The 15,679-nt window shown below is 30.0% G+C and overlaps 1 protein-coding gene and 1 long non-coding RNA gene across 3 annotated transcripts; both read right to left on the bottom strand.

Moving 5' to 3' along the window:
* Positions 1–1,837: 1,837 nt before the first annotated feature.
* Positions 1,838–3,520, bottom strand: LOC111036043. The gene is made up of 4 exons (XR_002604699.1): positions 3,506–3,520; positions 3,254–3,432; positions 3,008–3,159; positions 1,838–1,956 (listed from the first exon to the last, which is right to left on the bottom strand). It is a non-coding gene; the product is annotated as an uncharacterized LOC111036043 (long non-coding RNA).
* A 5,588-nt stretch (positions 3,521–9,108) lies between these two features.
* On the bottom strand, positions 9,109–11,190 carry LOC111036037. 2 transcript variants are annotated; one of them, XR_002604698.1, is made up of 4 exons: positions 11,176–11,190; positions 10,335–10,492; positions 10,065–10,215; positions 9,109–9,231 (listed from the first exon to the last, which is right to left on the bottom strand). XR_002604698.1 is itself a non-coding variant. In XM_022317924.1 (4 exons), the coding sequence occupies exons 1-4, from the start codon at positions 10,559–10,561 to the stop codon at positions 9,158–9,160; spliced, it is 396 nt and encodes a 131-aa protein (XP_022173616.1). In that variant the 5' UTR covers positions 10,562–10,576; the 3' UTR covers positions 9,109–9,157. The 2 variants fall into 2 exon arrangements, 1 of the variants encoding a protein (XP_022173616.1); XM_022317924.1 differs by lacking the exon at positions 11,176–11,190 and adding an exon at positions 10,549–10,576.
* Between the last annotated feature and the right edge of the window lie 4,489 nt (positions 11,191–15,679).

Raw genomic sequence — 15,679 nt, 5'->3', positions numbered from 1 at the left:
CGGACGCGATAATATTTTCAATCCAGATACGGTATACCAGGTCGATGGTCCGGTATTAAAACTTTCTATGTTCGTCTCGCCGCGGATAGTTAATGCCGCGCCACATCGGTCGTCTTATGCAATATTAACGCGCGAAAACAATCGGTCTGCAAATATTATTATTATAACTGCATTAACCTATTATAACAATGCTATCATTGTAATTGTTTTTGTTATTATTGTTTGATATAATTCTTTGGCTTTGTCCATCGTCGATCACTGCACGCGGCCCGAAAACTCGTAACATCGGCTTTTCGTTGACGAGGGTTATAATGACTATATGCACCTATGCACCGAGTAGGTATAGAGGACTTGCGTAATTTATCGGTCCTGCAATAACTCGTGGTTTTATTGCCTTCTGCTACGCCATATCTGACAACCGCAATAACTTATTGGCGACGCGGACTCGACCGGGTAAAAGCCATAAAAACTCATCTTTAATCGTATTATATATATAATATTTGATAAACGTCGAAAAATAAACATTGATAATATTATACCTCGTACACACGAAATAAATTGAAACTCAATTTTTAAATAAAATATTATGTTGAGGATATAATATATTATAGTCGTGCGCGTTGGTATTCGATTCGATTCCGAAGTGTGTTGTATTATGTCATTAGAAAGTACAACGTCTTAATAAGTACCTACCTACGGTGAATAATTAGTGGACATTTGAAACAAAACTAAGTAAAAATCGATTGGTCATCGACTCGAGCTATTCGAATTATGTATAATTTATTTAAATCTGACTGGATTTTAAAATCGAATTGCCCGGCGAAACTAGTCGAAAAAGTACCTTTTTTTTAAACGTGTATGACGACGTGCGCGAGTGTGGTTCCTTACATAAAAACCATTAGTCGAGTGAAATATATTTTATAATATAAGTAATTATTTTTAAAGGTGTCGGTGATCGTGCATTCGCTTCACGTCGAATGTTTTAAATTGTGAGTTAATGATTTGAAGAAAAAAAATCATAATTTATACACCAAGACCGACAAATAATAATTTCCAACAGGATACTTGTGATGTACATAACACCGCGAACGTCCGCGATAATATTGTAGGTACAGACGAAATCACTGAACTTACTATACTGCAGTTGGTGGATAATTGTATTATCTGTTCCACGTACTTGCACAGTCTATCGCAATCGCGGTAAGGGTTTTTCACGCAAAGTAAACATTTTCGAAACAAGTAGTCGAGGTCAGAGATATTTGCTAACGGGAAAGGATCGGCGCAGACGTCCATTTTATATTGAGTTGAATATTAACATTTGAATACAACGAAATCTGAGTGTTATTGCAAGATAATGTAGAAACCAAGATATTATGGCTATTTACATAGAAACAAATACAATAAACACGAGTGTTATCACGTTAGGTACTACATATCTACGATAAAATTTGCACATATTAGAAACCTTACAAATTAAAAACAATAATAATAATAAATTATTCATTTTTTTAGTGTGTTTCTGGTTTCATTCATTTTCACACTCTCTGCGAGTTAAATGCCATTTTAATAACGACACAGTACAACAACCAACCATAATTATTGTATTAACTGCTATCATCATTGATTGTGATTTGAAATGTTTCTCGAATGTTTTTGATGATATAATAATTACTTTAAGACGTATTGTTTAAACAAATAACTCGGATTCTGGAAAACCTTTGCTAACATTTTGTACAGTTTGCTGACATAATATCGATTTATTATGTAATATTAATTGGTTGACATTTAACAAACAGGTAGCTATAGTAAGTATAATAGAAAAAAATTAAACGAACAATTAACGGAAGGATCTGTTTTATTTAGCGATGTCAATACATATAACATATCAATTACATATATTGTTTGGATTATGGCATTTTTGAGTTTGTGATGGATGAACTACATTATTTAACAGATCTGAAACAAAACAAAATCAAACAGTTAATTCATGATCTTTAATAAATGTAATCGTTAATCATATATATATATATTATACGTTTAACAATAAGAAATAAAACGATGTACAGTTTGACTGTACTCTCATTTCTGTGTAAATAAACAAATAATAGTTGTTTAAATTATGTGTGTAAAACTTGTATTAAGTTATGTTGTTTATTTATTCAAATTTACCTTTGGGGATTGAAAAATTAATCTTTGGCTACTCGTGTTAATTATTTGTTATATTTATTTCTATACTGTTTATTGATTTTTTTTTTATTCGCGACCTCGAAAAATAAATAATTGTATAATATGCCACCTGTCACACCTCACAATGGTAAATTTCTTGTTACATCTGCTGAGAGTTTATTATTAATAAAGAAAAATATCTAATATAATGTATTTATGTACATCATGTATATTTCAAGTTCTAGATACATTAAATGTTTGATTTATTAATTTAAACGATTAAAAAGTTAATTAGAATGCTACACTAAATTATTGGATAGGCGACGCTTGTAACTAATTATAATAAGTCGTTTACACAATTTCTTTATGAAAAACTGTTTGGAAAATTAATTTATTTTTCAGTTTAAGGTAATATTTTTATGTCAAAATACATATCCATCCGACTATAATTAATATTATAATGATTTCAGCTTGAAAGCAGATTTGTGTTATTAAAAAAGACTTTTACTTTGTAGTAGGTGTATACACAGTTTTTTAAAAAAATTGTATTTTTATATTTAAAACAGACTCGTGTTATATAACACTTATTAAATCAACATAATTATAAACGGAACAATTTCTCTTAATAATTTAATAAAATAAAAACATTATTGGTCGTTTTTGATTTCCGATATTTATGATTCAACATCAACGAGTGAGTATAATATAGGTAATGGAGGAATAATATGAATATTGATTACTAATGAATCATTAAGACAATTAATGTGGGTGTCGTTGCTGTGATCACAGAAAACATAACTTATCGTAGTTGGTATACATAATATTGTAAGTAGGTACTCACCATCGATTGGCTGGTGGCTGGGGCGGCTTTGGCGACCGATTTGATGGCCTTGGCAGATTGGACTTGTCCGACGACAACGATGTTCATGGATACCTTTTCAGCGCCCATTTTGGATTTTGGTTGGTTTTCGTGGAGTGAAACGAAGTGGAAGACTGAAAGTAAAAGAAAAAAAAACATAAGAATTAATGGTCATTCGGGCGATTCGGCTGAAACCACATTATTATTCATAAATCACATTGTACTCACAAAAGAATAGAATTGCACAAAAAATGCGTTATGCCGAAATCGAGATCCCGAGCGGCCTTTTATACGCTAATCTCTCGAGGATTGATAGAAATGGGACGGACGGACGTGGCGTGATTATAATTTTACGGGTCGGACGTGGCGTGATTTTGATATTATTGTTGTGGACTGATGTTCTAAACCTTATACATATAGCGCTCACGATAAGACGATTTACAAAACACATAGGTTATTATTATAATTTACAATACAAACCGATTAGTTACTCGAAATTCCGCAGTGTATAATAATTATTTCGTAAAAAATGTTCTCTCTCATCGTTCCGCTTAGGTACTTACTTCATAATATAGGTACCTACGCGGTTATTAATTTTCAACGTGCGTTTCAAACACAATATTACTATAAACGTTACAGCGAAAGTAATAAATAACGTAAAACAAACAGCTTAGCGAATAGCGATACACGCATAATATTACATGACTTATATAATAAGCAATATTGGCATAAACGATGTTCTGAAAACATTTTTTTTCTAATTTGTCACACGGAAATAATTCGAAATGTCATTAAATATTGTAGTTTTTTTAGATTTTAATTAATTACCATTAATTATCATTTTATGACACAATGTACGGTCAAAATATATCTTAAATTACAATATTTAGAAATGAGCATGATGCATCATAACTATAAAATATTCAAATTACTTCAAATTTGAGATTTTGAACATAATATTATTACTGCAGTTTATTACTGTCTTCTTCGAATTAACACAATTTTTTTTAAATTCTTATACCTAAAGATAACTTAAATGGTTTTTTTTTTTTTTGTAAGCGGATGTTTAGCAATTATTGTCATAAATAAATTATTTAAAAAACGATGTTAGAAATAAATTCAATAAATTATTAAATTGTAGAATAAATATAATTACAACAAAATTTATATTGATAAAATTCTATTTAATTTATACAATTCTGTTTTTCATACAAAAATAAATTGCTTTGTTTTGTATTTTACGAATATTAATGTACACGCTTTTGATTTTATAAGCTGATAATTTTTGATTGCAAGCCTAAATATTTATCAGTTTTTTAACATTAAGAACTTAATTTTTGTAATTTCGATTCAATAAAATTGTGTGTAGTGTAAATTGTATGGGACTTCAAAAAATATGTTTTGTACTTAAACTCGAGGGCTGGTAAATGGTAATACTTAGGGTATAATATAATATCCTTACATCGTAGTATATACTAATGATACTCGATGGTCACTAAAGTTGTTTTAATAGCCATCACTCATTCCATCATCGCAACTATTACAAACAAATAAATAACTTGTGTAGATAATTTATATATAACTGTAGTATGTGTTTGTGATATAAAATACACGGACATCCTTTTAAAGCCTTTTCTTTATGATATAATATGCCGCTTACAAGGATTTATTAATTTTATAAGTGGTGAGATAATTCAATTTCCATTATTTTGTCGTTATGAATTTTCATGACATATTTTCTGCCCTGCAAGCCCAGCCGGTATATGTACAAGACTCTTTTAATCTCGGCAGTTCCGAGTCCGTCGGCCGTCACTTTGTCGTATTATGTGACAAGCACTAAGCCTGCTATCGTCTTACCCAAGTAAATAACCCAACTATGATTTAATTTAGCCACCGCTGCAGCTTATGAGGGGGGGGCGTACACAAATTGTGTCATACACACATCTTAAGAAAAGACAATAATTTGATTATAAATATAAAACTTAAGATTATCAACCAGGAGAGTTTGAATTTTGAATTTCGACAAAATCATGAAAATTTGAAGATTATTTTGAGTTTGAAATTCAAAAAAATGTTTCTTTTCATATCGAAGATTTGAAAATTGAATAAAAAAATTCTTCATAAGTTTTTCTACATTTATCAATAAAAAAATGTCTATTGGAAAGTCAAATTAAATTTTTTTTTTTTTTGTAAGTGGCTTAACGTGGCGCGTTGGCTTCGGCCACAGCAGCTACCTAGCTCCCGGATGGGTGACATAGTAGTTAAAATCTTGCCACACATACACGTGTTTGCACGAAATATTAAAAACACATAGGCATGGTTTTTTTATAAGCATTTATTGTTCAAGTTTAAAAAAGTACGAATTATTTTGTAGCTGCATATTCATAAAATGCTTAACTTTTATAGCTAAGGATCAAAAATCTAAAACAAAGTCGCACACCAGTAGTTAATGCTGTAACCGAAAAAATCTAAAAAATATATAAACACAGTTTTTTTTATAATTATTTTATGTTCAAATTTGGACGAAATTAGATATTATTAAATAACCAAGAATAATGATTTAAGATACCTAATTTATTTTGTTGGAATTTAAAAATATTGTTCGTGGGTACCTACTTGAAACGTTTGGAGTAAGTACATCATTATATTTTATACACACAATGACTTTTCAAATGTAATTTTTTGGCAAAAATGAATTTAACCTACAGTAGTACTAATACTTAATAGCAAAACAAATTACTTTAATCGCAATAACATCATCAAATATACTAAATCACTAAGTAATCGTATAGGCTATATAGACCGTCTTCGCGCTCAGAAACGTTTTTCGTATACAATGATTTTATATCATTGAATTCAAATTTAATACCATCCATGTAATACATTGCAGTGACCCACTTGTGACCTACTATACAGCAGAGAGACATATTTTTATCCGTTTTTTTTTTTTGTTAATTTCATCGGATTATTCTGAAAAGTATTATAGTACAATTTTCTGCTAGTAACCGCGCTAAACGTTGAAAATCGATATGTTTTTAGTTTTTACTGCTCCAATTTGTGATGACGGAAAATAAAATCAAAAATCAAAAAATATCTTATAAAACAAATCGTTTTAAAATCAATACATTTTCATCGGTCCGCTAAGAATTCGAAACAGTAAGAGCTGTAAGTCTTTTTGAAATATTATGTTGTCGGTACGGGGTTTGAATCCGTTTTAAAAAATTATATTTTAAAATGTCATAGCGGCTGCACGTTCTATTGTGCGATAAATTATATATATATATAGTAAACAGATGACGTATAATTTAATCACATGCGAAACTGCACGTCACATAGCTGCGAGTGTCAACTCGAGCACGCATATATATTATATATTATATGCATTTCATAATTCGCACGTTTTCGAGGAACGTCTACCGCAGACACGATTTTCGCAGTCGACACGCGCATTTATCTCAATAAACAGAGTGAACACTATTCGTTTCGAAAATTACCATTTCCGGCCCATCATTAGGTATATATATATATATTACGTCTCGTCCTTACATCCGACAACGCTTGCGACGACATATTATATTACGTTGCAGGAGATATATTGTGTCTCCTACGGATACCGATCAAATTATTCTATAAAATAGATAATATTATTCTGCATAACATAAACCGTAAACCGACGTGGTTACGTTATCACCATATGCGAATGGAAAGTAGACGTCATTTGGAAATATTAAATATTATGGCGTCCATCTGTCTTGGTCCGGTGAGTTTCGGTGATCGCATCTCGTTTTATCGGCGTTTTAACGACCAAAGTCGAACATTTAAGCACGCGTTAATTGATAATGATTAACAACACACTATACTTCAGAATATTATTATCTCGTTCGTCTCATCGGACTACGTTTCCGTCGATAACAAACATTTTTTTTTTTTGTGGTATTCGACTGTCGAGATTCTCGGTAGATTGATGATGAGTGAAAAACATGTTTGTCTTTAAAATTGATCGGTATTTTTTTTTCACGAGGAAATTAAATAATTTATACATCTACATAATATCTGTCTGCGTTACAGTTGGTTACAGAAATATGCCATACTTAATTGTCTTATGAATATCAAAATCCCCACTACGGGTACCCACTGCTAATATAATTCATCCAACGTAGGTCCACTTAGTAAATTAATTAAAACGAAACAGAATAGTTCCAATTACGACGGGAACTCAATAACACTTGATATTCATAATAACAATAAGGGTATTAACAAAATATTATAATTGAGTGTTAACCAGGGTTGAATAAAGCAATTTTAAGAATACCCACTTGCAGTGTTTATGTGAGTAAGACGAGATTTAACTAGGGAAAATCACGTTTGCGTGATATATATTAGCATAATTAATTATAATAATATGTGTTTGATGTATTTTGTAGTCCGCTTAATCGCCCATCATAAAATGTGTTTTGGCGAGATAAATCAATAATCGATTGTTGATAATTAATTTTTAATGGTAAACCGTCATCGTTATTTTCACTCTGTTGAAAAAGAAATTTAAGTGCTTTATATTAAATTTGTATATTATATATACTGCGGTCTAGATAACGTTCTATTGCCCATAAAGAATATTTATTGCTTATACTTGCAAGCGTCGAATGAAATAATAGCTTATTGTTTTTTTTTTTTGAGACTCCTAATTAAAACGAAAACCAATAGGTACACCAACCAAATCTAATATTATGCGGAAATGGCTTCGATTGATTTTGCGGTTTCTGATTCTGAGATTTACGAGTGTTAAAAATGACACAGTAAGTCTTACACAATATGTAATAGATATTAGTCCTATATTATTTACTGATGGACTTCGGTCGCCATCATCGATTGCATTTTGAAAATTGAATGAAAAAAGTATGGAAGAAAAATGTTGGATACATTAAGTACTGGAGAAAAAAAAAGTTCAATAACCACGATAGTCATCGATACTTTCACATTTTTTTACATTGGAAATGTAGATATATGTGTATAAAAAAAATTGTATTTTATAGATAAATATAATATTTTATACCATGGCCTATTTTGTATAAAAAAAATATATAATATATATTGTATAATATTGTAAACAGCATAATATGTGATGTGTCAAAATAACGTTGTTTTTTAGTAAATTGTAAATAACAGTAGTTATACTTAACAAACCAGTAATTATCGCGATGATATTATTTTTTTGTGTTTGACTATCGTTAATATACATATTATACATATTATAGTGTTCTATACAACCATAATCCAGTGATAATATCTAGTGAGCTTAGTTAATATTTTTTTAGATCTCGATGAGTAGCTGATAAATATATCATTGGTAATTTATTACTTTGAGACAAAAGCATTCAAATCGTACCATGCCTTATCAATGATCCATTCTAATCGTTATCATTGTCCTTAAAATAAATTTATTATTTAGTTTATAACATATTATAATGTATACATTTAAAATACATATTAAAAAAACAATGTCATCATCAATTTAAATAAATAACAGTCGTGTTCAATAGCTTTATATTCTATTAAAATATATATTAATAATTTTATCAAATTTCACTTATCACTTATCAGATTTTACCTATATGGTCAGATAACATGGATAACGGTGCAAAGGTGGACCTCGGAGAATTGCAGCTCGCTCTAGGATGCAACTCCAGTATAGTCAGTTGCACATCAAGTACACATCATCAATTATATTATCATTAGAGGTCATCGATATTATGATCAATATTAAGTACATCATTAATGTATCACTATTACTTTTAAATCATATACATTTGTATATCTATACATTGTGTCTAATTATTTATGTTTACGTTTGCTTACATATTGTAAACTATGATCAAATCATTCTACTAAGCTGTTACTATACCATTGTTATCATACAGTAATACCTATGACAATAAACAATTATCGACTATTTCTAATGTCTTGTAAAAAAAATATTTGCGTACCATACAATAGCGTCTGTAACGTACTTGCACATTTCGATACTGTTTCTTAAAATTAAATAAATGTATGGTTAGGTAGAACCAAAAAAAAAACAAAGTAAATTGCGGAAAAGGTTGATATTTTATTTTGTAATGTCAATCATGATATTGATTAGATACATGTATTGTTTGGGCTATGGCATTTTTGAGTTTGCAATGGATGAGTTACATGTTGAATTAACAGCTCTGAAACAAAATAAATAAACACAGTGTAAAATAAAGATCGAACACAACGGTGTGTAATGATTTTAATGTGTTTAGGTTATAACTTATAACTGTTAAAGGTTATATCATCGTATTTTTCTGTGGTGCATTTCCCTGGCATATCATAAGTCAATACCGAAAAAAAAAACAATTTTATGATCAACGATCATTATAATATTTATGGAAAACAATAATATTATACTGTTACACAAGAAATTAGATGAGACTTTATGTTTTTATCATTTCCATCGATCGTTTTTCAATATTAATGATAGTATTATTTGTGAATTAAAAATTGATGTATAAAACGATTACCTAAAAAAAAATGTGATAAATTAATTTTAATGATTATCACGGAATATAAACGATTAGATGAGTTTTCGGGTCTCTAATTACATTCCAAATATATAAGAGAGTTAATAATATGAGTAATTAGGGGAAAAGAAAAAAAATATATATATAAATGAAGTTGCGCGTATATAATATATCGTATATACTGAAAATAAGAGAAAAAAAATTAATAACTATTGAATACATACGAAGAGAGATCATTAAGTGAACAGCGAAATACATCCACATTATTTATAGAATTTCCTGTAATAGCCATTAAAATATTAGGAGGGGAGAGTGACACATATTTGGTCTATACGTCTAGTGGATAGAAACGTTATTTGTAATATATATATACATAAACATATTGAACCCTTCGAATTTTGAATGGATATTATAAAAATATACTTATGCGGTCAGGCAGAGTATAATATGTGTGTATGCATATTACGTATATTATACTGCATATAGAGCTAATAACTCACCATCAATTCGCTGGTGGCTGGGGCGGCTTTGGCGACCGATTTGATGGCCTTGGCAGATTGGACTTGTCCGACGACAACGATGTTCATGGATACCTTTTCTGCGCCCATTTTTGGTTTTGGTTGGTTTTCGTGGAGTGAAATGGAGTAAAGACTGCAACGACAGAAAAAAACAAAAAAAAAAAAAAAATCAAAACCGACGCTCAAATAGTTTCGAACGAAAACAAAACACGACAACACTGTCGTTATTGTTTCGCGGGCAGAGGTACTCACCAAAGAATAGACTTGCACAAAAAATGTGTTATGCCGGAATCGAGGAATCCGACTACTATTTATACCGCTGATTAGAGTCGGGCGGCATGGCGTGATCGCACAACGCTGAACGTTCGTTGGTCGTCGACGGAGTGGCGCCACGTCCTTGCTCGGTGTACCTGAATAATTATTGTTATTAGGTTTACGCCGTTATTGATATTATTATTATTGTTACAATTGCTACACATTACGATGGACTGGGTAGGTAAACGTACAAACAATGATACGCTCGTCCGTGTAAACTCTGCCCGAGTGGAATATGCATATTGTTGTGTGTTTTACAGTAACATTATGCACAATAACACTGCGGAACAACACAAATTGCTCAGGACACAATAATATTATTGTTACATGTATAGTACATAGGTGATAGGAGACTTTTACGACGGTTGTATGTCCATTATTAAGTCGAATACGACGTGACAGTATTCATAGGCAATTTTGAAGTGTTAAATAATTAATATAGAAACGAGAAATGACATTAGCAAGAATAAGTATAGTCTATGTACCCATAATTTAATTAATATTGTAATAACTATTATATTGCAATACAATAAAAGATTTGCGCATAAATTCGCCTCATTATCATAATATAACGTTGGTATATTTAAGCCCTTAAGAAAATAATTGTTGAGCTAAAATGGTTTTATACCAGCAGCTAATAAAAAAAAAAAAAAACGTTGGTATATCGTTACGGAAAATAATGGTAGGTATAACAATCGTAAGTCGCAATCGCGTGGATCCAGGAACATTGTTTGATCAAAATCGTTAGGAATCGTGTTCCCAAAAAAGTCAAACTTACGGAATCGTGCATTTCCGGGATCCAGAGATGGGGTGGTCTAACGGACTGCAGCCGCCCACTTTTGACGTACCCAATCCAAAAGATTTCCAAGACTAAATCGACGGCGGGTGGAGGTTGAATTTGGTCAATAGAAAACTTATCAACTGCATTTATTTTTGTTGCTGTTAAATTTGCACGATTTTGAAAATACGTTATTACCCAACACCCAAATATCGTAATATATATTGATTAATATGTATAAAAATGAACCCACACAATCAAAAAATCAAATTTCTCGATTCGTGCAGGCGGTTAAATTAACATAGTGGAGTTATAGTATATTTTGTAGACGACAATATTATGATTTACATTACATCTCAAGTCATGTTTCCGATTCCGTTAAAATCGTTTTCAATTCTTCTTTTATATTCAGGTTGATAGAGATAAAAAGATTCAACTCACCTCACAACACACATTCATTGTTTTCTATCAATATAATATAATAATTCTCTCAAACTTTGAAATTGAGCAGCCGCAAGTTGTTATTATAAATAAATAATTATTATGCATAAAAAATAATTTTTATCGAATGACTGTCACACATATTATATAATTTGATTATTACAATTGTATTCCAATAATATTATGTACTTATAATTTATATATATCAAATAATTAAACCATGCCCTAAATCCTAGAGTAATTATAAGTATAAATGGTACTTCTAACAATATTTCAACATCAAATTTAATTAAATTCAAAGGTGTTATTCTTGAGTTCTCTTCTCCTGGGAAAACTTTCATCAATACGTCAAATTCATGACCAAACAAAATAAATATTTTTAAAATCAATTCATATACTAGCTTAAATGAATACTTAAGATAAAGCCGACCAATTCTGACCAATCTATTATAGTAGAATGTACACTGTTTTACTTTAGATGATAATATATTTTACAAGTATGTGCAACGTAAATATCATTATTGTTATTATTAATATTGAGAGTTACATTTTGCATTTAAAGTCACCGTTTGTAGTAAACAGTATTATTCAGGCACTCGGTATGTAGGGTGTAGGGGCCGATTTAAAAATTGGGTAAATAGTCCCATTGATTACATAGTACCAAAGTTAGGTAAAATAAAGTTATAAACGTTAAGTACCAAGTACGTAATAAGCTAATAATATTAACAAACAATGTATTCAAAAGCGTAAAGTCAATACAGAGAAAAATACTAAAAAGTATTAAAATAACTAAATTGTATTTAAAAGATGTTGATTAATTTTTTTTTCCACCTGTTGGATCAACTATAATAATTGAGCAAACTTTCAATTTTTTAAATAATAACGATTAACGATAAACATTTTGTTGTCCTACTATGCCCTCTAATATTGCACTATTAACTGTAATTATTTAGGCGATTGCATTGCGTTTGTGTTTACTTAATTACTAAATCAAGGATTAAGCATTTCTTATTTTTATTCAAAGTCATTGTATACACCGTGATTAAAGAACAAATAATATTAATTAATTTGAACTAAGTACCCACGGCTATAGATACGTATAAACATGTTATTTTTGAAATTCACTAGAAAAAGCTAAGTTGACGCCATAGACATATTAGCGAGTTATACGATCGTAAGTTGATAAGAAAATCAACTACTTGGTCAAGTTTACATTAAAATTACCTTTTTAACTTAAAATAATTTTACCTTTTTAACTAGTTAATGCTCGCCCTTGTATACACACAGTTAAAATAAAATCTCATAGATAGGTAGTATTATCATATTCCGATTTCATAACGACAGAATTTAAAAATTAAATATTATTGAATATTATTGAATATTTTCCGATTTCTTAACAGAAAATATCAAACCGTGCGTTGTTGTACTCAATTATTCGTAAGTAATGTACCAACGACATTTATTTTAGAATTTTCAAATTTTGTGGGTACAATATTGAGTTTGTTATAAGTCTTGATAATAAATTAATATAATTTACTGGTAGGTAAACAGCGTAATTTCATCATTAACACGCAACAGAACTGATCCGCAAAAGCGTTGTTGGCCCATTCTCGGACGAAACTACGTCTTAAGTCTACAGCCGGGTCCCATAGATAGGAGTGATGTGTTAGTAGGATTCCTCTACAATATCTTATGAAATAAATTGTTCGAGATAAACCTATTTGAATAATATTATTGTCGTTCATATTTAAAATTAGTAATTTCATCGAAACACCCGTGTACTATACTTATTAGTTATTATAAAATATAATTTGGTTATAGGCATCGTCCATTTCATGTAATTTCTTATAAATTTACGATACGGATGATATTATTATTTCACTGTCTGTATATTCACTTTATTAAAAATATCGATTCACTAAGTGGTTGTGACATATGCGATATTATACATAGTGAAAATAAAGGAATTTTGACGTAGTACATTATACTTACTAAAATCCACAAGTGCATACCAAACAATATTTCTATACTCTATGGATATAGGTTCTGGTATAGTATACCAGGTGATCTATTTAACGGAAGATACTCATTATTTAAAAAAGTATTAACGTTTTTGAAAAAAAAAATGTGCATATGGTTGGTAGTCTTTAAAAACAAATTTAAACATATGTATATATACAATTTTTATATTTTAGATTCCGAGGTAACATTTTCAAAATATTTTGACTCGTTTTAGCTGTTGACGGACATTTTCAACTTTCATTTTTTTCATTTTTATTCCATCATTGTTTATAAAATTTTATTGGTTCTGTCAAAAATCATGGCAATTTAATACAAGACACTTGATAACTTGTTATGATAGCAGTTGAAAAATATTAAAAATACATAGGCATGGTTTTTTTTTAAGCATTTATAGTTCAAATTTTGACAGTATATTTTATCAAATTGAAAATTAAAAATGATTTTGTAGTCAAAAATGTATAAAATGTTCAATTTTTATAGCTAAGGGTTAAAAATTTAAAAAAGGTTCCACTTGAGCAGTTTTTTCAGTAATTAAGAAATCTAAGAAATATTTGAACACAGTTATTTTTTCCAGACATTTTAAGTTCAAATTTGGACAAAATCGCATAATAACACAAAGAATAACGTTTATCATTTTGTTGTTACACGGTTCCAACACTGCCCAATTTTACATAGTTGTATTTAATATTTTTCTAGCATCACTGATAATTTAAGAATAATATTAATTCAACTTATCGTCTACCATATTAATAAAAAGTAATAACAATATAAAATATCCTAGATTGACATACCGTCTCCGCTCGTTTTTCGTATACAATGACGTGGCATCATTAAATTCAAATTTAATACCATCCATTACAGCTATCTTAGACACCTAATGTACAGCCGAGTTTTTATCTTTACAATTGTTTAAGTTTTTACTACATATAGTTTTAGTCTCAAATCATCGTTTGGGTCCACGTGTCAATGGTACGACATTATATTCCTTCACTGGTGATAAGAATAACCAAAAAAAAAAAAAAATTAGAACAATGGACTTTTATGATCTAAACATTTCTTTTTGCAATTTTGAAATAACGTGTATAATATTAATATGTGCATCGTACAGGTTTATTACAACCCATAAGTAATTTATTAAGCTTCATGCAGAATCATATATAGAGGCGTAAGTGTGGGGCTTTGGATTTCTGAGGCTTGAGTTTCAATTAAAATTATTTTCCATGCACTAGTAGCCTTTATTCGGGATATTTTTTCATCATCCCTCCACGGCCACACTCACACATACAAAAAGGTCCCCTAAACCAGTTTCTTGTATGTCATATGAATATTTTTTTAGTCTAAAGTTATTATGATGTTACGACTTATGGTACTATATTATAATGAAGCATACATCGACGTATAATAAATGTTTGTTTTTAATGAACACAATTTAAAATTGTAACAATTATGTGATACGCGATTTCAAAAAAGTTTACAATAAAATTGGTCGGTTTCGTTGAAATTAAACGAGTAAAATTCACGTGATCGCGTGCCTTATCTTGCCACAATAATAATATCACTAAAATCACGCCACAACTCCCCACTTCTGTCGGCCGCCTCGAATTTATGTATAAAAAGCGTCCGGCTCTTCGATTCTGGCATAACACATTTTTTGTGCAAATCTATTCTTTGGTGAGTACTGATAACAATTATTTTCATTGTTCAATATTCATATTGTACATAATAAACGTTTTTATATTAGACTACGTAGACCAACACTTATTCGTTTGTTTTATTTTCGTTGCAGTCTTTACTCTATTTCACTCCACGAAAACCAACCAAAACCAAAAATGGGCGCAGAAAAGGTATCCATGAACATCGTTGTCGTCGGACAAGTCCAATCTGCCAAGGCCATCAAATCGGTCGCCAAAGCCGCCCCAGCCACCAGCCAATTGATGGTGAGTGTCTTTAACTGTATATGATAATATAATACCAATTTTTGGTGGTTAGATAAATATTATAAAAAAGGTTCTTTTATTCGATTCATCATAATTTTTTTTCT

This window comes from Myzus persicae, unplaced genomic scaffold (genome assembly GCF_001856785.1).
Source record: "Myzus persicae strain clone G006 unplaced genomic scaffold, MPER_G0061.0, whole genome shotgun sequence".
Taxonomy (NCBI): Eukaryota; Metazoa; Arthropoda; class Insecta; order Hemiptera; family Aphididae; genus Myzus; species Myzus persicae.
This window is presented reverse-complemented; position numbering and strand designations above follow the sequence as displayed.

Coding starts and splice junctions, on each gene's coding strand:
- LOC111036037 (XM_022317924.1), bottom strand. Junction 10,216..10,334: donor TTGTGCAAGTCTATTCTTTG/GTGAGTACCTCT, acceptor CTGTCGTTGCAG/TCTTTACTCCATTTCACTCC. Junction 9,232..10,064: donor CAGCCACCAGCGAATTGATG/GTGAGTTATTAG, acceptor ATTTTGTTTCAG/AGCTGTTAATTCAACATGTA.